The sequence below is a fragment of the Poromitra crassiceps genome (genome assembly GCF_964638095.1).
Source record: "Poromitra crassiceps genome assembly, chromosome: 17".
In the NCBI taxonomy this organism is placed as follows: domain Eukaryota; kingdom Metazoa; phylum Chordata; class Actinopteri; order Beryciformes; family Melamphaidae; genus Poromitra; species Poromitra crassiceps.
Genome location: NC_139635.1, coordinates 33024239 through 33045885, shown reverse-complemented (window position 1 = coordinate 33045885; position 21647 = coordinate 33024239). Strand labels below are relative to the sequence as shown.

At 41.7% G+C, this 21647-nt stretch overlaps 1 protein-coding gene across 1 annotated transcript in view; it reads right to left on the bottom strand.

Annotated features, from left to right (window-relative positions):
• The window catches only part of atp6v1h (ATPase H+ transporting V1 subunit H), a 45948-nt gene extending 26663 nt beyond the window's left edge, over window positions 1-19285 (bottom strand). The window contains exons 1-9 of the mRNA XM_083653385.1: window positions 19235-19285; window positions 16141-16293; window positions 15049-15148; window positions 14249-14338; window positions 13344-13457; window positions 7678-7782; window positions 5460-5516; window positions 4400-4497; window positions 3195-3387 (exon numbers count right to left, since the gene is read on the bottom strand). Of these exons, the coding sequence (XP_083509511.1) occupies window positions 3195-3387; window positions 4400-4497; window positions 5460-5516; window positions 7678-7782; window positions 13344-13457; window positions 14249-14338; window positions 15049-15148; window positions 16141-16244 (861 nt within the window). The 5' untranslated portion in view covers window positions 16245-16293; window positions 19235-19285. The remainder of the gene's footprint in view (window positions 1-3194; window positions 3388-4399; window positions 4498-5459; window positions 5517-7677; window positions 7783-13343; window positions 13458-14248; window positions 14339-15048; window positions 15149-16140; window positions 16294-19234) is intronic.
• Between the last annotated feature and the right edge of the window lie 2362 nt (window positions 19286-21647).

Genomic DNA, 21647 nt, shown 5'->3' with positions numbered 1-21647 from the left:
CTGCTGTCTGCCTTTAATTAGCTGCAGTACAACAGTTAACCTAAACTAACACTATAGTGACCAATTAAAAGCTGAGCCCCTTTCTTTTAACTCATTCCCCGCCACAGTTTCAAAGTAAAAGTCACCAGCCACCGCCAGGGTTTTTGATCATTTTGACTAATCTCCCAAAACCCACAGAATATTTTCCTCTATGACTATTTCAACACAGAATATCCCAAAAGACAGAACAAAGCCTCTACTTTCATGGAAACATAGTTTGTTTCTCCCTTCTTCCGTTCTTTAGTTAGCGACACGTGAATGTGGGTTGTTTTCACTGACACCGTGCGTCTCTCGCCAGAAAGCTGGGAAAAACGGCCTTTTTGTCAGTGAAGCGGGTTGGGCGTTCACCCGTGCCGAGAGCGCACCGTGGCGGGTCACACTCTCATGTTCTCCAGGTGGGCTGGTGCTTTCTGGTGCTTTCTGGTGCTTTCTGGTGCTCGATGTGTGGAGGTTCTGGGGCATATGTGACGGCTGTGTGGGGGTTCACAGGGCGGATGGCTGATCTAGCTGACAGGAACGAGCTGACAGCGATTGCTGTGCGTTTACCAGTTTGTTGTGGGGGAGATCCTTTGGGTGGCTGTCAGAAGCCCGTGTGGAAACGCATCCAGCCCGGGGAAAACAACTCCTTGTACCCGCGCTTTGAGGCACCAGGCTGGATATGTTTTGGGCTTTCTCCATGGGGGTAAAGTCGATGCTGGGAACGCTGACTGGTTTTGTGGGGGGGGGGGGGGGGGGGGGGGGGGGGACTCTGCTTGCAGAGGACTAAACGAGTATGGTAATCACTTCAAAGGTGGCCAAGAGCGCTATCTATCGTATGGCAGTGAAAAGACCCATTGATGATCATTTGCGTCAATGGCGGGGAAGCGTTGATTCTTAAAAAACGCTAATGTGTGTCCTATGGTGGAGAATGAGTTAAGGACACCTCCCCTAATGCCTGGATGTGACAGCTATTAGCGGTGTGAATCTTTCGCTGTGTGACGATTCCATTCAAATTCGATTCCTGGGGTCATGTTTCGATTCAAAATCAATTCTTTATTTCAAATCGATTCGTCGATTCAGTACATATGGGTTTTTTAGGATGTACTCCAGTCCACTGTGTGCTAAAGAAAGGCGGTGTAGCAAATTATGGCATGAAAGCAGAATAAGGTGTATAAGATTATGTCGTTTTTATGTTTGAAAATAGTTTTATCAAACTGATGTGCAATAATGTAAACCCAGACAGTACACACAAAGGCAAACCTAAGACAAAAGGTCAAATGTATTCATGCCCTAACTTGGACAAATAAAAAGTTTTTAGTTTTTCCTCAATTCTCAGTGACTTCTAGAAAATCGATTTTTGGAAGTTGTGAATTGATTCAGAATCGTGGAAAATAAAAAATTGTGATTCTTACTTTTTTTTTTTTGATTTTCCCTCCATTTTCTCCTCAATTGTACTTGGCCAATTCCCCCTGCTGCCCCGGTTGCTGCTCCACACTCTGCCGATCTGGGGAGAGCCGTAGACTAGGCACCATGCTTCCTCCGACACACGTGCAGTTGCCAGCCGCTTCTTTTCACCTGACAGCGGGGAGCTTCACCGGCAGGACATAGCACATTGGAGGATCACGCTATTCCCACCAGTTCCCTTCCCCCAAACCGGCGCCCTGACCGACCAGAGGAGGCGCTAGTGCAGCGACCAGGACGCGTACATACCGCTTATCCGGCTTCCCCACCCGCAGACAGCCAATTGTACCTGGACGCCTGACCAAGCCGGAGGGGAACACGGGGCCGCAGGCCGGGAAACATAATGCTTTCCCCTCAAATGATGTCTTCAATTCATGTATGCTACATGAGCTCAAGCTTACGAGAGCTGCAACAATTAATCGATTAGTTGATCGAGAGAAAATTAATCAACAACTATTTTGACAACTGATTAATCGTTTGAGTTGTTTATAAAAAAAAAAAAACATTCTCTGATTGGAGATTCTAAAATGTGAATATTTTCTGGTTTCCTTACTCCTCTACGACAGTAAACATAATTTTTTGGGATTGTGCATGGACAAAACAAGACATTTGAGGACAACATCTTGGGCTCTGGAAAACACTGAACAACATTTTTCACAATTTTATGACATTTTATAGACCAAACAACTAATTGATTAATCAAGAAAATAATCTACAGATTAATCGATAATGAGCTGACACTCAATCAATCATGTAATCGAAGTCATTTATACACCATTGTGTTCTGAGCAAGCTCCCCAGAAGCCGGCTGGTGTGGCTGGGGTCAGGAAAGCCAGAGTACCATACACATTTTTCATTTCAAAACTATCCAGACCATAATTTCTCAACTGGACTTGGCTGGATTTCGTTGGAATTCAATATAATACATGCTGAGGGTGTCCAGGCACATTGTGAACTACAAAACTGCACTCTATAGCAGAGGATTATTCAATATTATTGTTAGCAATAAATCACAAGAGGGATCCCCATCTACATAAAATGTGAAATTATGTGGGACTGAGCAATACTTTGTCACCCTTTACAAGCACAACAATGAAATGATCAAATTCATTTTCCATATTTTTCCAGACCTGCATGGGAACCTGTCAGAGCCACTGAGTTCCTCTAGTTAGAAAACACTTAGGCGGGGGAAATGAATGGAGCCATGGCCTCTAATTCAATTCTGTGGAAGCCATGTCACAGGGAATTCATTACCTGGAGTAAACTCAAACAGACGAGCAAGACCAGCACCAGAGCTCTTAGGACTCAATTAAATATTCAATAGACGCCCTGAGCAGTGACAGCGGACAACACAACCATAAATTGGATTCATGTATGAAAAAAAAGAGACCGATCTTTTATGGTTCTTGGTTATTTTACAGGCTGCGTTGTTTATTTTGATAGAGTTCTCACTGCCGTTTTCTCTTGGAGGCCAGCATATATCTGCAATATATATTGGACTGCACCTTTGACTTTTGGTGATTGTCTTTCTGTATTGTTTCTGTCTTCTGACTATTGACGTGACCGCTATGCTGCATACTTAAACTAATATGTAATCTGATTACCTACTGTGGCAATAAACGTGAATCTGAATCATGTACAAAAATGTGCTGAAAAAAGTAGCATTTAGACAGACACACAGAGGACGGTATCGATCACGATGTTTGTCCACATACCCTGAAGGCAGCCAGGATGATGCGAGTGACCTTCTCCTTCACAGACTCCTGGAGGATGTCGGACAGCGCCGGCACCACGTTGTAGCGCCGCAGCTGCTCACAGAGCTGCTGGCTGAAGGCCAGCAGCCAAACACAGAAGATCATCTGGTACTGCAGCTGGAAGCCGCACTTGTTGCTGAGCACAGCCGTGATGCTGGAGGATAAAATGAGAGAAAATCTATAATATACAGTAATAATGAAAAATGGAAAAACACTACCCACATCCACTAAAAAATCACCTGTGTGATATAAGAGCTTTCACAGTGTGTGACCTAGAATCATCCTAGAATATACAGCCGAGACAGAAAAAGTACACTAACAGAATTTCTACTTCCATCTTTTGATAATGTATCCATTATGTTTTGATGCTGGTTGATGGTACAATGTCCTCTAAAGACAGTGTTGATAAGGGCAGAGTTATTCATAATACAGGGTTAGGGTTAGTTTAGAGGACTAAAGGACTACTATAGTAATGACTAGAGCTAGATGGTGAGCGGTACATTTACAGAGCTGGGGGAGATGGCTATGTCATAATAATGATCCACCTTGAATCGAGGAGACCAGGCCAACGGGCCAGGTGAAAGCTGGTGGGCACGGCTAATATTATTATTATATTATAGTATTGCCCCGGCCATCGGTTTTCTTTTTTTATGTTTTCTCTCCCATTTTTCTCCCCAATTGTAGACTAATTGGCCAATTCCCCTGCTGTCCCGGACGTTGCTCCACCCCCCACTGCCAATCGGGGTAGAGTTGTAGACTAACACATGCGTCCTTTGATACATGTGCCGTCGCCAGTCCAAATCAAATACAAATATACACATCAAAATTCATATTGAAATGCGGTTTTAAGGGGAGAGTCACATCCATGTTTACCTCAGAATGCATCCCATGCATTTTCCAGCTTTACTTTTTCTTTTTTTGCTTATAGTATCTTTTGGCTAGGTCATTATCACTCTGTGGAAGTTTTCTTCAAGACACCAAACATAACAGATATAAAAATGTGTAGTAGTAGATGGATTGGATGATAATTTTATCCATACTTTTCCAGACATATTGTCCAATTGCAGAACTTTTCAGGACCTGGATATGATTCAATTGATTTCGCATGCTTTCCCGGCTTGCGCAAAACTATGCAGGAACCCTCTACATAAGGAGCCAGCACTCACCAGTTCACGCCATCCGCCTCCACCCAGGCGAACCTATACTCATTGACGCGCAGCATCAGCTGAAGGCACCCAGCCACGCACTGGACATACTGAGAGCTCTGCAACGGACAGAGGCAAACGTTCATTCAACAGGAACGGGTGTCTTAGCGGCGCGCTCAGGAATACAAGCAACATGTTAAAGGTCAAGTACAACTAGGGCAGGTCATTCTGAAGGATGTAGTAGTCGACAAGCAGAGACAGCACACGTGAGAAGACCAGTCCAAAAACTTGCATTACCATTGCTTACCGAACCTGAGGCAATGCACAACATGCAATCTGCACAGTATATACAAGACATGCTAGACAGACTCAACAGTACAATACAGAGAAATAGTGTCCCATCACACCTGAGCAGAATAATGTGAGTAAAGTAGAGATTAGATTGGAGGCAGCTGAGAGGAGAAAATTGATTAAAGGCATTTGTTAAAGAGAAGTTGTTGTGTAAAAGCAGAGGTCCAGCGATAAGAACAGGCAAGAAGGAAACCGTGAAGGACAGAAATGTGGAGGAGGGAAGATTACCTGGTTGAAAATGCAGGAGGAATGTTTTTTTTTCCAGTTATTACATACCGCTCATGTCATGTTTCTCGGAATAATATCACCACGTTAATATGTGTGCTATAAAACAGTAGGATGCTGATGCTGCTGCTGTGCAAATGCAATTCCAATTTCCCCTCGTTCCCATCGTTTCGGGGAAAGTGGTCTCTTCATGCGCTTTTGGCATTAAGGAAAAGTGGCTTACATAGCATGCATTTTCTACTTGTACAGTTGAACCTAACCAGTGGCAGCAAACACCATGCCGTCGCAGATGATGTGCTCTACAAAGCCAGGTCCCCCAGCAAAGAATCTGGAATTATCGTGAGAAAACTGAAGCGCACAAACGGGATGGGAGAGGTTAAAGAGGGGGAGAGAAAAGATGTGAATGTCCAGTGACAGCCAATAGAAGCCAGGTTGCACAAACGCCGCCGTTTTGGTTTGTTTGTTAGCGTCCGGGCAATGGAAGATGCACTCCACACATACTCACTTCACTTGGGGAAATAGTTCCTGCTCCTGAGCCTTCTGGACCTGTACCATGTAGGTTCTAATGAGACATAAACAAGAAACAGGTGCACAATTGTTGACAGATATTCCACTGCTTCCAGTTGAGATACAATGGCGCTGGACTATATACGCTGTCAACTTGACCGCAAACGCAGAATTCAGTGAGAATGCATGATCACTGATTTGTCGATTGGCTGTTGAGAAGAGAAATTATCATCAAATGTCATTTAAAGAAGCACTGACACCACTTTATTATAAATGACAAAACACTGTTAAATTTGAACACATTTTGAAACAAGAATCGCTGGTGGAAAGTGCAAAACTGGGGATCAACATTCTGTTGTTTTATCAACCCACTCCCTCATGTATGCAAGTGCCGAGGCAGAGTGAGCCATCTCAAGGTCTAACAAGTCTGCTCAGATTCAACACGGCACAAATCCAGACCAGGGCTTTCATGGTGAGCCCAAACAAGATCATTTCTATTCAGCGGCAATGCAGTTCAGCATGACTGGGCTTAAAACATGCTCTTTACTAGTCCTATGTTTTTAAATAACAGAACCTCAGGCAGTGAACACATGAGAATAAAACAAGGTTTTAGGCTGAGCTGTGGTGGGATAATGGGGATGGACTTTTTTTTTAACTGATCAGATGTTTTGAAATTCAAATTCCAAATCAAATCAGTTGGTTGAGTACAGTAGTCTTAAAGCATGTGTGTTTTTTCCAAGATCAGGATCAGGATCAGGATCAGGATCAGGATCAGGATCAGGATCAGGATCAGGATCAAGATGAAGTTGCTTTCTGTCATTGCCCGACAAAGGTAAACAGCAGTAATGATCTGTGTTTTAAAGGGTAACTAAACCCCCCCCCCCCCCCCCCCCCCCCCAAGTATATGGCTTTTGAGAAGTGTTGGTGAAGGATTCGGGTCAAAATCTCTACATTTGAGAGTAAACGGTTAGAATTCTATACACTATAATTTTCATGCAGCAAGAGTGCCCTCTAGGGGTTGACACCCACTTTTGCAGTTGGGTCTGCCAAGAGGCCGATCTTCGGTTGTGCTTACATCATCAAGAACCCCTTTCCCACCCAGAGGCAGCTTTCAGCGGTGGGTCAGCTCTACCCCAGGTTGAGACTCTTTATTTGCATTTGATTAATTACCAAGTAGAGGCAGGTCTGCCAGAATTAAAGGTCACAATTGGGCCTAACTTTTCTTGTCAAACATTTTACCCTCAAATGCTACAAAACGATTTACAGTTCACTGTGTAACAACTCTGGAACAACTCACGTGGCAACAGGCAAATGCTACAAGTTGACTTACTACACGTGGCAAGCAATCCCATGAGACGAAAATGTTCTTACACAAGAACAGCAAGTAAACCTATTTCTCAAAAGTGTTGTCCTTGTGTGTAGCCTGCCAGTAGCCCAGAGGCAAACAGGCTATATTTTGAAATACATATCACTAGTCGCCGACTGTACTTTGTCCTTCAGGTCCTCTGGGTGATTACTTAGCTCCTTTTCTCCCAATGGCAGCATTTACTACGTTACAATTACGGTAATCGCTCTATTGCAGTCCTGCTACGTTACTAACGAGAGGTCAAAATTGAATGTTTTGGAGAATCAGTTAGGTCTGGTTAAGAAAAATGGAGAAAATAATTACCGGTACTCCTAAATCAAACTGAAGCAAAGAGTGTGAGAGGAACTGAAAATGAGGGAGAAATATGATCCATTTTGAATAATCACATCCACATGCAAGATGTGATATGCAATTGGATTTTAAGTTCAATGTGTATCCATCCATCAAAACCTCTTCATTTGGCTATATTACATTACATCAGGGACCTTATGTCTCATTTCCGCTCGGGGATCAATAGAGTTGTTCTGATTCTGATTATAACAAGAGGGAAAGAGGTGCATGTCTTTGATGCATCATTTCGAAGATCGGTTCTTCATCATCAAGCCTTTCGTAAAAACAACAATGTTGCAGATATAATTATTACACAGATAATAACACAGACAAACAATTGGTGGTTTAAAAGGCACTGTAAGATGGGACATTACTGCACAGGTCATACGGAAACCTAAAGTAGATGCACACGGGTCAAATAACACAGTTTTACTAGAACGAAAACACCTGGACTTTGTAACTCACAAGCCATTTCACATGAAACTTAATTATTTGTGCCACAAAATTGCGCATCATGTACCTGTGAACTGAGTTGGGTTTTGATCCAGTTGAAGTAGTAGTTAAGGTCACTTCCCTCCATCAGTTCACGTCCCCAGGCAGCCAGCTTGGCGATGATCCTTGCAGCCTAATGGAGGAAGGAAGAGAAAGAAAGTGCATGGTACATAGTTTATTTGACTGGCGGTGGTGGGAGAAGACATCAAATTCATCCAGAGACTTCAATATGTCCAAAACTGTGCCGCCCGGATTCTCACAAAAACACGGAAGTCAGAGCACATCACCCCGGTTCTGCACTCCCTTCACTGGCTCCCAGTTAACCACCGCATCACCTACAAACTTCTCCTGTTAACATACAAGGCCATCCATCACACTGCTCCAACCTACCTCCAAGATCTAGTTACCCCTCAATCCTCACTCCGGACACTCCGATCATGCAGCTCCAACCTCCTTTCTGTCCCTAGGACCAAACTCACAAGCATGGGTGACCGTGCCTTCTCCTCACTGGGCCCCCGGCTGTGGAATCAGCTCCCAGGACCACTCAGGGCTACAGACTCGTTTGACGTTTTTAAATCAAAACTCAAAACCCACTTATTTATTTTAGCTTTCCCCTAGGGTCCTCCCTCTCCATTTACACGTGTTATATTTTTATGTTTTTATCCTTTTATCTTTTTATTCTTTTAGTAGCTGTTCCTTTATATTTATTTTTTATATATTTTTATTTTTCCCTGTTTGATTACTTGATTGTTTTTATTATGCATCTGTAAAGCACCTTGTGTAGTCCTTGGATTTTAAAGCGTGCTATATAAATTGAATTTATTATTATTATTATTATTATGGTGTGGTGTGTCAGTAGTTGACGATCTATCAACAGTCTACCAACAGTGGCAATGACGATTTGACATGCGATAAATAAACAAATACTGAAGTATGCACATTAGCGCTACAGTTCTTGTCTTTCTGCTTTAATATTGCTAGTGCTAACATAGACCCCAGGCATTGAATAGCCTATGCCCACAAGTATGACTTCTGATTATGACTCTCTCTGTTACCGACTACTACACACAGCATGTTTTGGGCTTTGGCAGAGCACACCGCTACAAGGGAAAGGTGTGCGCTGGTCGCTGGATTTACAATACAAGACAAAACGAACGCATGCGGATTGTGAATGCATGGCACGTGTAAATAAAATGTTTTTTGTTATTCATTGCATTTAAGGCAGTCTTTGTGATGTGTTTATTGTGCATGTTCATATCGTGATCATGATGAAAATATGATTCATCATGCAGCAATTATTATTTGTATTCATTTAAAACCCCTTCTTTAATATGTTATGGAGAAATTTGAAATCATTGCAATTGGCGAGCATTTACAGTCATTAGTGTCACTTATTTATTGATTTATTTGACAGGGCCAATGGACAGTCAGAAACCGTCCCAGAATTAACTACTGTAGGAAGCTAAATTTCATCTGCAGTCCCTGGTTCACTAGATGATACAAGAACAGGCTAAATACACTCAATACGTTTTAGAGATTTTTTTTCCTAGAAAACTAGTTTTGAAAGAGCATAAAAGTAAATACAAAAATATTTTAATTTCCATTTCCAGGACTGGCTATGATCCAAAATATTTGATGCATTCCAGTATTTTTTTGAGAATTGAAATTGGGGAGGATGTGAATTGTGAAGTGAAGAAGTATTAAAGAATAACTAATGGAGTAAATGTGACAGCTGAGCCTGGAAGCACAAAGATAGCAAGTCCTTCAAATTTACTACAGTCTGTCCAAAAAATCCATTTAGATGCATAAGCTGGAGTCCACAGTGACTACCAGATAACCAATTTGCTCTTAAGAAGTCATCCATATTCTCCTTTCTCACCCTGGAATGAAGAAAGAAAAAAAATCTTTATCTGCCTCTATGCGCACTATTCATTCTATGCACCTACTGTATGTCCTGTTGGAACAGAGCTTGCCTTGAAGGCACTTACTCTCAATGTTCTCTCCTGTCTAGAACATTGCTTGTGATGTATTAAATCGCACAATATGTGTCACTTTGGAAAAAACCACCAAATGACAAATTGTAATTATAATTGTGGAATGAAGGAGAAAGCCAATTCTGTCCCCCAAGAAGATGGGCTGTCTCTGATCTGCCCAGGCTGTGGCACACCACCCCTCCAGGAAAATATCACATGTGTAGAAATGTAGAAGCTGTCATTTCAAAGCCAGTGTCAGCATGAGAGTTGGAGTCAGTTAAAGTGCTGTGTCACAGTCTTGGGGTCACTTTGTGCCGACCTGCTGGGTGGCATCTGGCTGGCATTCTTAATTAAGCAGCGGACGTGCCCTATACTGGTACGCAGCTATTTAAAATTTAATTATTAACACGTTAACTGCCAACGACGTACTGATACGTCAAGCAGAATCCAACCGTTGACTGCCAGCGACGTATGGATACGTCAAAAAAAACGTTTTTTTTTTTTTTGACGGTGGGGCGTTGATCAATCCCTTTTACGTCTCCTGTACAATTATTGGAGGTATTGAATGTGTATAATCTATTTTACCGACCCACTAAGTGTTGACAGTGCTCCCCCAGACGAGCGAAATCAAAGAAAAAGGGAGCAAGCCATTCAAGGAAATGGCGAGGCGATTTTACAGTATTACATTCTCATGAAAATGGTTGGGGGAAAACGCTCTCGTTTTCGCACTGATTGCTGGCGATGCGGGATTGCAAATTTACATAATACATTACAGGTGGAACACACTTTGAAACACGCAGCATAAATATGACCAGAATCGCAAAAGCTTCTCTCAACCAAAACTCCCAAGAAGCGAGCGAGTCCATGCCGACTTCCTCAAACAGCAGCCTGCAGACAGGCACAGGAGAGCAGCAAAAGCACTGAGACTGTGACGGCCGCGGCAGCCAAGAAGAGGGAGGAGTTGAAGCAACTCTGCCTCTCGCTCTCTCCCTCTCTCTCTCTCTCTCTCTCTTGCTCTCTCTCTCTCCCTCCCTCCCTCTCTCTCTCTCTCTCTCTCTCTCTCCCTCTCCCCCTCTCACTAGGATTAAACCTAGTGCGTCTCCCTCCCGAGAGGGAGGGAGAGAGAGAGAGAGGGAGGGAGAGCGAGAGGGAGGGAGAGAGAGAGAGAGAGAGAGAGAGAGGGAGGGAGAGCGAGGGGAAGGGAGAGAGAGAGAGAGAGAGAGAGCACGAGAGGGGGAGGGAGAGAGAGAGAGAGAGCCAAAAATGAATGGTTAAAGTGACAGCTCTATCGAATTTCACAAAAAGCCGTTTATCTCTGAATATTTTTTCTCATGCTAAAACCATGCTGTATTCAACTGATAATGCTTACATAACTACTAACTCTACAAACTAACTCTTTTAGACAGAGAAAGTACACATTCTATTAGTACTTTTGAGATATTGTATGTTCACAAACTCCAAGCAGAAAATAATCCTCGGCGCTTGTAAAATGAGCCACAATCCTCAAAAAACGGCTTGGCAGAAGCTACCTACAGCAAGAAAAAAACGGCTGGCAGTCAATGTGTTAAGAATTATTACGCTAATTGCTTGTTTTCAAGGAAACGGGAAGGTTGTGTTGTGAGGAATCTATGCGTTGGCTTATTAGAAGCAGATTAGCATGTGGGGTTGTGAAAGCTTTAACAGAATACAACAGAATACAACAGAATGTTTTGCATTATGCTCTTTGATCAATTTAGCACTGTGCACAAGAACCAGTAGCAGTTTCGCCTCCATGTATTCAGTACGCTATGCTAATTAATTCATTAACTTAATTTCCATTAACCAGGATGAAATATTGATCTTGTATAATCTATAAACTGACAGTGTCACTCATGTACTGTAGGGCAGTAACATTGATCAATATCAGTCATAAAAGATAATCAATATGCAGCATATTCAGGTACTGGGTTTTATATGCAGCAGTTGATTTTTAGTTTACTTAGCTTTATTATCCCAAAAGCACGCACAAATCGCTTGAGGGACAGTTTCTTCCCGCAGGCCACGAGACTCCTTAACATACACAAATAGTGTAGTAGCTGTACTGTACCGCACTGTAGCTGCTACCATTATGTATGTCTAATGTTTAATTGTATGTTTAATTAGGTATATGCTATTTGCACCTGTACGTCAAATACGTCGAATTTAAAATGTTTAAGCACGTCTAAAGTATGCACATGACATGTGCACCTACGTGCAGTGAATATGCCACTGTCTCTGACTTGTCTTATCACTCTACTGCCTTGTTGTGTCTCTTGTTGTTTTTGCACTCATATGCCCTGTCATATTTGTACCATGTTGTAAACTGAGTCCACAGCACAAGAATTTCACACGTGATACTTGTACCACGGAGTGACAATAAAAATCTTGAATCTTATGGACCAAGCTTCAGTTTGGACTGGCCTTGCGTTTGCATCTTACCTGTTCTGAAAAACACATACCGTAATTTCCGCACTATAAGGCGCACCTGAGTATAAGCCGCAGCAGCAAAATTGCCTGTTTGTTACATATATAAGCCGCACCGGACTATAAGCCGCGGGTGTTTTGATGTTTAATTACCATATGTAAGGGTTCGTGCACAGAGGGGATTGTCGGGAAAGAGATGGCTGTTTGGGGAAGCTCCCATTTATTAACATTTCAACAAAACAAGCATATCCCGCTGGGGATCTTTTCTTTTGGCATTGTGAGACGCTTAAAAATCACCATCGGCGGGAGCTTTACTCCAGATGCTGTGCAGCCAAGAACACAAGTGAAATTCGTTCTCTCGTGACCTGTGGTTCTCAACGTGATGGACGATTCACCTTTCTTGTTAACAGTCCTAGTGAGAGGCAGGTCGAACGTCAAAGGCACTTCATCCATATTTATGATCTGCTCCGGTCCGATGGAATATTCCTTGATCTTTCTTTGTGTGAATTCGCCGAAGTTTGTAATTTTCTCCTGGTAGTCGGGAGGGAGTTGCTGACACACAGTCGTCCGCGCCCTGACGGACAGTCCCTTTCGTCTCATAAATCTGAAACACCAGGATGGTCCACCTCTAAAATGTTCAATTTTCATTTCGGTGGCGACTGTTTTGGCCTTCAGTCGGATCTGAACGGTGGACACACCTCGGCCGTCTGCTCTCTGTGTCAACACCCTGATGCCAAGGTTACGTGCTGCTGCTCGATTTCCTTCTTTTTCTCGCCGCCATCGTCGTAACACAGCCAGTTCTCCATCTTTTGAAGCATGATGTTAGATTACAACGAGCTAGTTGTGTGGCTTAGCCTTCCAAAATGTTGCCGTTAGTTTTTTAGAATGTAATACATAGAATTGGGAATGTTACATTCAATTTCATTCAGACTGTCTTTCAGGCTCAATCGCTGCCATTTTCCCCCCGGAGCGAGGGAGGAGGGAGGGTGTTTTACTGTAGTGGCTGAGAGAGCATAGTGGCACAGTGCTCCAATCAGGTCGCGAGGCACATTTTTTGCAACATCATCCAATCAGGGTCTCGCTCTCGTAATGTCTGTCTTGCTCTCGTTCTGCCTCATACCAACATCCATAGATTTTGGAGGTCCCCGAGCGGCCGTTAGCTGATAAAATCCATAGATAAGCCGCACCGTTATATAAGCCGCAGGGCCAAAAAACGGGGAAAAAGCCGCGGCTTATAGTGCGGAAATTACGGTAATACCAATGTCTTATAATAACTCACCATGTGGACAGTGAAGAGGTCTTGACGATTCAGCATCGGAAGGAAATAAGACCAGGCGGTGTTCTTCGTCTTCTTGGCGTAGTCAAAGAAGATGCTCACCCTCTGATGGTTCTCCTAAGTGACAGTGTTCAATTAAATCCTGTCATGCATCACGAGCCGTTAGATGGTATGGTACCAGATGGTATCAGATCCTGGTGGATCATCAAATAAAAAGAAAAATCTAAATTTCACAAAAGCAAGTTAATGTAGCGCTTCTGTAAACGGTTCATTATTTATTCTTGGTACAGAGTACACACTACAATCGGAATTTTGTTATCGGTGATCAGTAAACTGGTAAGTATCTGATCCAACATGTACTGTATGTGCAGCACACATACATGACATTTCAACACACACTCAAGGAGGCACTCCACAAATTTCTCCAAGGTTTGCAGGTCTGAAAAAGCACCACTTTTTATATCAAATGTAAAAATTCAATGTCCTGTATTCATTCAGAATAACATTCCCTTCAACATGATCCTCCAAGGCTGCATGCAACAGAAACAGTGTAAATTTGATGTCATTCCCATAGGAAAAGAGTAGGTCAAAGCCCCAACAAGCTTCATGTAACTGCCAATGTCACATTTTTTCATTTAAGCTCCATCATATCTGCACCCAAATGTTCGTAAAAGCCTCGTTAGTTTTTGCAACCAGACGGCTCTCACTTTTTTGACAGAGAATCATGTACGTGTGACTTTCAAATGCAAGTACAAACTTGCAATGGTTCCTAAGGGCAGAATGGCGTGATATTTGGAGCTTACGGTCAACGTTTTCTGACCATGGTCCATTCTACTCTACTCTTAAAATGTATACAGTATGTATCTGTACATCCCATTTGTCTACGGTTAGTGGGTGTGTCTTTGTACCTGTAGAGTGTCATCAATCAAAGTCAGGATGTACTGGACTGTTTGCTCCTTGGAGATGTGAGCCATCAGATTCAGAAAAGTCTTCGCACACTGAGCACAAGAAAAAACATACAATCAGATAAGCACACAGCACCCATGTATCTCTTCCAAAAATAAATTGCTTTTGCTCTTATCCTGCCCGATACCTTTGAAAACATTCCTGAGTCTACTGTAGGGGTCAGCGAAGAGCAACAGGGTGTTTTGTTGTGGGGAATGGATTTAGAATGAACAATGATGTTAAGACCTACCTAATGCTTCAATATGGAACTGTATCCAGTGTAAAACCATATTCTTGAAAAATAATTCATATTTTCTTTCAAGTGAATGCTAAATTAAGCATTGCTAAGTGCCTACAGCACTACAACATACAGTAGTTCTCCATGCACAAGAGAAAAATGTTGTTCATATGAATTTTTGAAACAGCCACAATGTTTGTATGAGATCTACTTTGTATTAATATCTCCCAATAATTATCCATGCTTCTATGAAAACAGACAGGTTCTTATATTCTACCATTATTGGCTACATTACAGACTGAATGGTGTGTGCGTGTGCGTGTGCGTGTGTGTGTGTGTGTGTGTGCGTGTGCGTGTGTGTGTGTGTGTGTGTGTGTGTGTGCCACAGGGGGTCACAGATAATCATCACTTTGTTTTGGAGGGGTTGTGAGCTAAAGACTAGGTGGAAAACTAGTGGTCTAATGCAGAACTGCTAAGGTCAAAAGTTAAGTACTGAAAATGTACAGAGAATGAAAATGACAATACCTGATGTCCTTCATTGGTCAGAATGGTCTGTTTGTCTTCAGAGTGAGCCACCTCAAACTTCTTGATAAAGTCACAGTCCTCTGCTGAAATCATCTGACCCCTGGGACACAATTCATAAAGATATTGCCATTTGGCAGACTGTTTTGGGTGTATTGCAAATCGATTCCTAATGAGAAACACAGTTTTAACTCTTTGACATATGCCAACAGCAAGAGAAAGTTGGTTGGCTAATAAACAGCTATTTATTGGTCCTCCTGAGACAATCAAAGCAATGCATTTAGTGATGAAACCAGGTCTATTGCATCAAAGTTCAAATGCATGGCAACACTCATACAGAAAAAGTGTTTTGGCAATCCGACAGTGGAAGATTGGGCTGAGCCTTTTACCTAGCATCTAGCTTCTAATTGCAATGCCAGGTTGCACAAGAGCGCCACTCATCCTGAAAATACCACAGGTTCTCCTCAAGTCAAAAGGCATGTGGATGGAGCTACAGTAACAACACCATAATGCCTATATAGCCTTATATATTATAAGTGTATTACAGTATATGCAGTCTTGTAGTAAAAGCAAGCATACATAGTACCGGTATATCCAACAAGTTTAGGCAAAAAGGCAAATAATCATAGAATGATGATATGGGTTTGGTTCATGGGAGAATTGCTTTGGAATTGTTAAAGACACGCGCGTGAGATGCCTCGCCCATAGTTCAGCCTCGCCTGCCCTGCCAAAAAAGGAAGTATCACTCAAGACACTGACTCACAAAGCAGGAACTGGAGCAGTACTATACTAAGCCTAACACACTACTGTACCCTCTGTCTATAACTGTAAACCCCCAATTTATTCAGAAAGCTTGGTGTAAGGAGCTTGGGGAGCATAACTTTTCAAATAACAATTTGATTTGGCCTACTGTACAATGCAACATACATACATATGTACCATGTACAGTATGTCGTAAGTCTTGTGACCAATTCTTGTTAAGATGGTGAAACGACTCAATATCACCAGATGCACATAGAAGATGGACAACATGAGGTAGTGTCATAATATATAATATTATATATAATAATAATTTAATAAGTAATTTGAACTTACTGGAGATAGGACTGCCAGTTGACCTGATTGGCCCGAACCTCAGCTGCCTTTGCAGCAATGATGTTGGTGGGGACTGCAGCGTCCACAGCCCCGCGGATGTCCATCTTGTAATATGTAAGCTACAATATATTTCTTGATCAAATCAAACACCACCTGAATGGAAACAACAGAATAAACATAGGTAGAGTGACCATAGGTGTTGCAGCATTTGGCATAGTTTTTATTGGAAACTATCTAGATTCCATTCGCTGATAATAACCTATTAAAGGCAGTAAGGCACTATTTGTAAGGGTGTGAATACACCTCTGGGTCGTTTGCTTTGTTTTCCGATTCAGGTACTTCATTGATACAATTGTTGCATTTGTGCCTTGGTTCGTTTGTGTTCACACAGCCACAAATCAAACGGTCCAAATAGTATTGCCAAACCTCCTGGATTGGCAAGGAGACACTCCGGTAGGCTAATAGCCTCTCGGGATGGAAAAAATAATTCCCAGAGATTTTCCTATATGATTATAAGAATGTGTTTTGTTAGACCTACATTGTAGGCTATGTCGGGCGTGCGCCGTGCAAGGAGAGGGAGAGAGAAAGAAAGAGGGAGGGATCGGGAGAGAGAGAGAGAGAGGGAGAAAGTTATTTATTTATTTATTTATGTAGGCCAGTGATACTCAACTTGCGGCCCGTGCCCCCTGTGTGGCCCGCGATGGAATTGCACAATTATTATTATTTTATTTTTTTACAGTGCACCTGAACGCAACATGCAAGATACCCGCTGAATAAGTGTCCAAATGTTAATGTCATTCTGGCCAATACTCCACTTCTGTTATAGCATTTCAGTCTGGAATATGGAATATCTTTCAATAATCTATGATTTAGCTGCTAAATTGTCAAATACCGCCGCCGCCTGCTCGCTACCCAGGCACTCATGTATGTACTTAACCTAACTAACTTAACCTAACTAACTATAGTATCCAGTGTGCACAACATTGTCAGACTAAACTCCGGCTGACACCCCAAAAAACTACAATCCGCTACAGAAAAATGTATATTGTTTATTAACTGGCCCCTGGCCTTCTATCATTTCACGAAAGTGGCCGCCGGGCAAAGCAACTTGAGTATCCCTGATGTAGGCTATGTAGCCTATGTTAGCCTATTTAGGCTATTGGGAGATAGAAGATCAAAGACCCTCGCAACTTCTGCTATTATCATCACGGAGACTTCAGAGGATTAGCTGAGAGACATAGGCTATATGAACACCTGTCCTGTCAGGAATAAAATATTAATAAATAATTTAATAATAGCCTACGGACATTTCGAGGAAGATATGCAATCAGTCTGATTGTCTGATTGAACCAGACAATCTTATCACAAAGAAGGCTGGTTCTGATTACCATGACTTGTTTTCATTTATTGAATGGAGACCAGAGGTAAGTTGACTGAGTTCAAACTGCTGATGTGATGATCCAAAAATCCCCCAAAGTTTATCCATGCAAGTCACAAGTCGCCAAAACAGGATCTGAATGATGTTTTTAAACGATAAAAATGCTCTTCTTCAGGCCATTACGCACAGCGCAGGCAGCTGACTACGGCAGCTGGTTTATTCAAAAATGTGCACTGTTTCCTGCAGTTGTGGCGGATCACGTTGTCACCACAAACGAACCGCACGAGACCACCCCTTTCTTGCCGATCTCGGTCCGCTTGTTTTGTCCCGCATCCGAGTGCGATTGCTGTGTTCACACTCCCCCAAACGAACCGCACCAAGGGGGTCGGAACAACTGCTCCAAACGAGATAGGTGTGAATACACCCTAAGATTCAGCACTACTAGATGCCCACAAAAGACTATCTAGCGAGACATGCGAGTTATTGTGGTGAGAGCAGTGAAAGAAACCACGCTTTGTTGTGAAAATATGGCTTGTTGATTCAGACCTGCTGGGGCCGTGCCTCTGCTCTTCGTTTCTGTGGATTTAGCTCTTTTCTGCATTTATAAATGGACAGAGAGTGGCCCAGCGAGGCTTGACAGCATATACTGGATCAAGCTATGACTGTGACTGAGGAAATAAAGCGCCCATGGCTGTGGAAATAAGGTTAGTCTCTGTTTTTATTGCGGTTTGGCACTGTGTATTTCCTGGTCTGTGATTACAATGCACTATTTTGGCTGTGTGGCTCACTATGCATGTCCTGATGGAAGATGAGTGTCTGGGGTTGCATAGTGTAGATAGCAGACGCTATACCAGAGCAATGCGAGTGTTTACAGTGGCATGGGAAGCCATGGCTATGTGTTTCATAGACTGTTTATGTTTACATTTTGAGCATCTACAAGCCATGTTTTCATAACACAGAGGGGGCGTGGCTTCTTTCACTGCTCCCATCACAATAACTAAATAGTGCCTTTAAAGTTAAATACCTAATGTTATGATTGTATGTTGTTCAATAACGCTCAAATCAATCAAGTTGTTATGGATTGACTATGGCACACTGTACAGAACCAGGAAGAAATTTCAGCAAGGGACTCATACCATTAATATGCACAGATGGTAAATTAGCTACAGTAACGTTATAAAGCGTCCATTTAATCTCAGCTCTTCGATATTATTAGTCTCATTCTAACGGTGCAGTTCTGCAGTTGGAGATGAATCCGCTAGCATGTCATGCTAACTGAGAACCAATGTCACGACATGACATGATGGGTCTTGTCGCAGGCTAAGATAAAACAACGCAGTGCATATCAAATGGCGTTACGTTACACTAAACGCGATTGATTTAGCGTTAATTTACCAACATGCCATCTGTCAAAATGTAGCGTTAATATTAACATTTAACCACAGTTGCGTTAACCAGCCACTGCAGGTAACAGTTAGCTAACAGGCTAGCTAACAGGCTAACGTTGACTACCAAAATAAACGGAGCATGCTAAACTAAGCTAACGTTACTAGCCCACTTCCCATGATTTCTGTCAGCATGGCAACAGGATAACCGCTATCACGTATGAAGTAATAGGATGACATAATTTCGACACATAACTAATTCATCTGCAACATTATAGTTTATCTGACCAGGAATTATGTAGCGTTAGTTAAAGACGGTTGAATTACTCACCCAGTGTTCGCTCTCACTGCGGACAGCTGACAGACTACAACAACACGTCACGCTCTATCATGTGATCAGTCACATGCCAGTCTGCCTTATACTTTGGCCTAACCTCGCGTCACCAGGCTCTTCTTGGCCCATTGCCAGAAGATAGTCTATGCTCTATGGTATATATTTTGTAGCTAATATAAATCACAAATTCACCAGGTTGCCTGATCTGATTATTATTTGGTTGAGTCTGGACAACCACAAACATTATTATTATTGTTGTTGTTGTTGTTGTTGTTGTTGTTGTTGTTGTTGTTGTTGTTGTTGTTGTTGTTGTTGTTGTTGTTGTTGTTGTTGTTGTTGTTACTATTATTGTTGTTATTATCAATCACAACAACAATAATAATAATAATAATAATAATAATGATGATGATAATAATAATAAAAGTAAAGAAAAATGCATATATATTTTTACTTATTACTTATTTTTTACAAAGATAAGATTATAGTAATACAATAGCAGATAAAATACTACTAAAGTCATCATTGAGAACTACACAATGTAAGTCCTACATAATAGGAATACTACAGTAATTTGTAATCATGACCTATTACCGTATATGCCTTGGTAGTTTTATCACAACGTATTAAATGTTATTCCTCTGGAGTCAGCTTAATCCAAATGTGAGAGGCCTACAATGTTTGTGCCATTGCAGAACCAATTTAATTTCCATGTATGGCATAACAAAACATGTCTGTCACACAATATATAGCCTACCAAATATCCTCCTATAGGCTACCACTATCTTAATAGTGCTTCTAGCTCAATTTCATAGAGTAGAGATAGAGTTTGTGACTGTAATTAGTCAAATTGTTACCATACACTTCAAATCAGGTTTGAATTAGCACTGCGGGCATATAGTACAGTATTCTGAATGTGTTAGGCCAGTTAGGGTACTGTATATGCATGCAATGTTGTGAAGTCTATCCCCACAAAGCAACATCTTCCGTGTTAATGAAGAGGCATTCTGAATGAAAGTGGCAGAGGGCAGAAAAGATTAATGCTGTGAAATTATGTATATATATAAAAAAAAAAAAAAAAAAAAAAAAAGCCTATAGTCAAGTCAAGTCAAGTCAAATTTATTTATATAGCACCTTTCATACACAAAGGCAATTCAAGGTGCTTTACAAAAAAATAATTGAAAAAACAAGCAGCAAAGCAATGCATATATAAAAAACACAGCCGACAGTTTTAGTTAGAATATATACTCAAATTAACAAACATGAAACATTATTTCTGTTTTAAATAAGTTACAAGGCATTCTTCAGTCTTATTTTTGGTTGTTTGTTTGTTACATGTTGTGGGAATTTCAAAAATGCATCAAACATTTTGAGCTTTACCAGTTACAATCGGCTAACTTGGTTCTGCTCCAATTTGGTCTTGTTACAATGTGCCTAACATGGACCTTACTTTTGAACATAATGAGCTTTACCAGTTACAATCGGCTAACTTGGTCCTGCTGCAAAAGTGGTATAGCTTTACCAGTTACAATCGGCTAACTTGGTTCTGGTTACAATTTTACCACTGATTATCCACATGTCATTTTTGACACACCCACAATATGCAAACATTTCAGATTATTATTATTACATGTACAGTCCATTTGTTGGAAATGTACAGGAAAAAAATTAAAAATTACAGGCCGAATACAGGTTTATTCTGCCGGGCTGGAGAGAGGCAGTAGTTTAGTAGCAGTTAAAGGCAAGAGTAAACATAAGGGTCTTTAGCTTGGATTTAAAAATAGGCAGAGTAGGGGCAGATCTAATGTGTTCAGGGAGTTTGTTCCAGTTATGAGAGGCATAGTGGGAGAACGCGGCTTCACCATGTTTTGATTTGGTCCTCGGGAAAGGCCAGAAAATGAGAATATATACCCCATGTGACTCTTGCCAATCAATTGCTATCAGCCGTTTGCTTTCCCTTTATGAGGATGGCAGAGGGACAGTTGATTACTCACAGTGAAGAGCTTTGATCAGTATTATTCCTTGTCATCTCATAATGATTGACACACAATAAGTCGCAGCAGCAGTGAGTAACATTCCAAACAAAAAACCAACATCACAGCTGCCACCCACTGAGCAGAGTGTAGACTGACATTAATGGGGCTGTGTGTACACTGTGACCATATGCTTCCTCTACAAAGTCAATTTACTAATGTGTTTTAATCCTTTGTATTACTCGGGCGGTTGTTGGAAATTCATCGAGGAGCTATATACAATCACAAATGAATCCACTGTCTGTCACTATATAGTCTTCCTCTCTGTCCATCTCACCCACGCACTAAAACCTCCTGTCTTAATCTGGCCTAAGCTGGGGAAGCACAGAGGAATCAGGATTGCGTTCAGTGGGGACCTTGTCCTAATCCCCTTCTGCCCT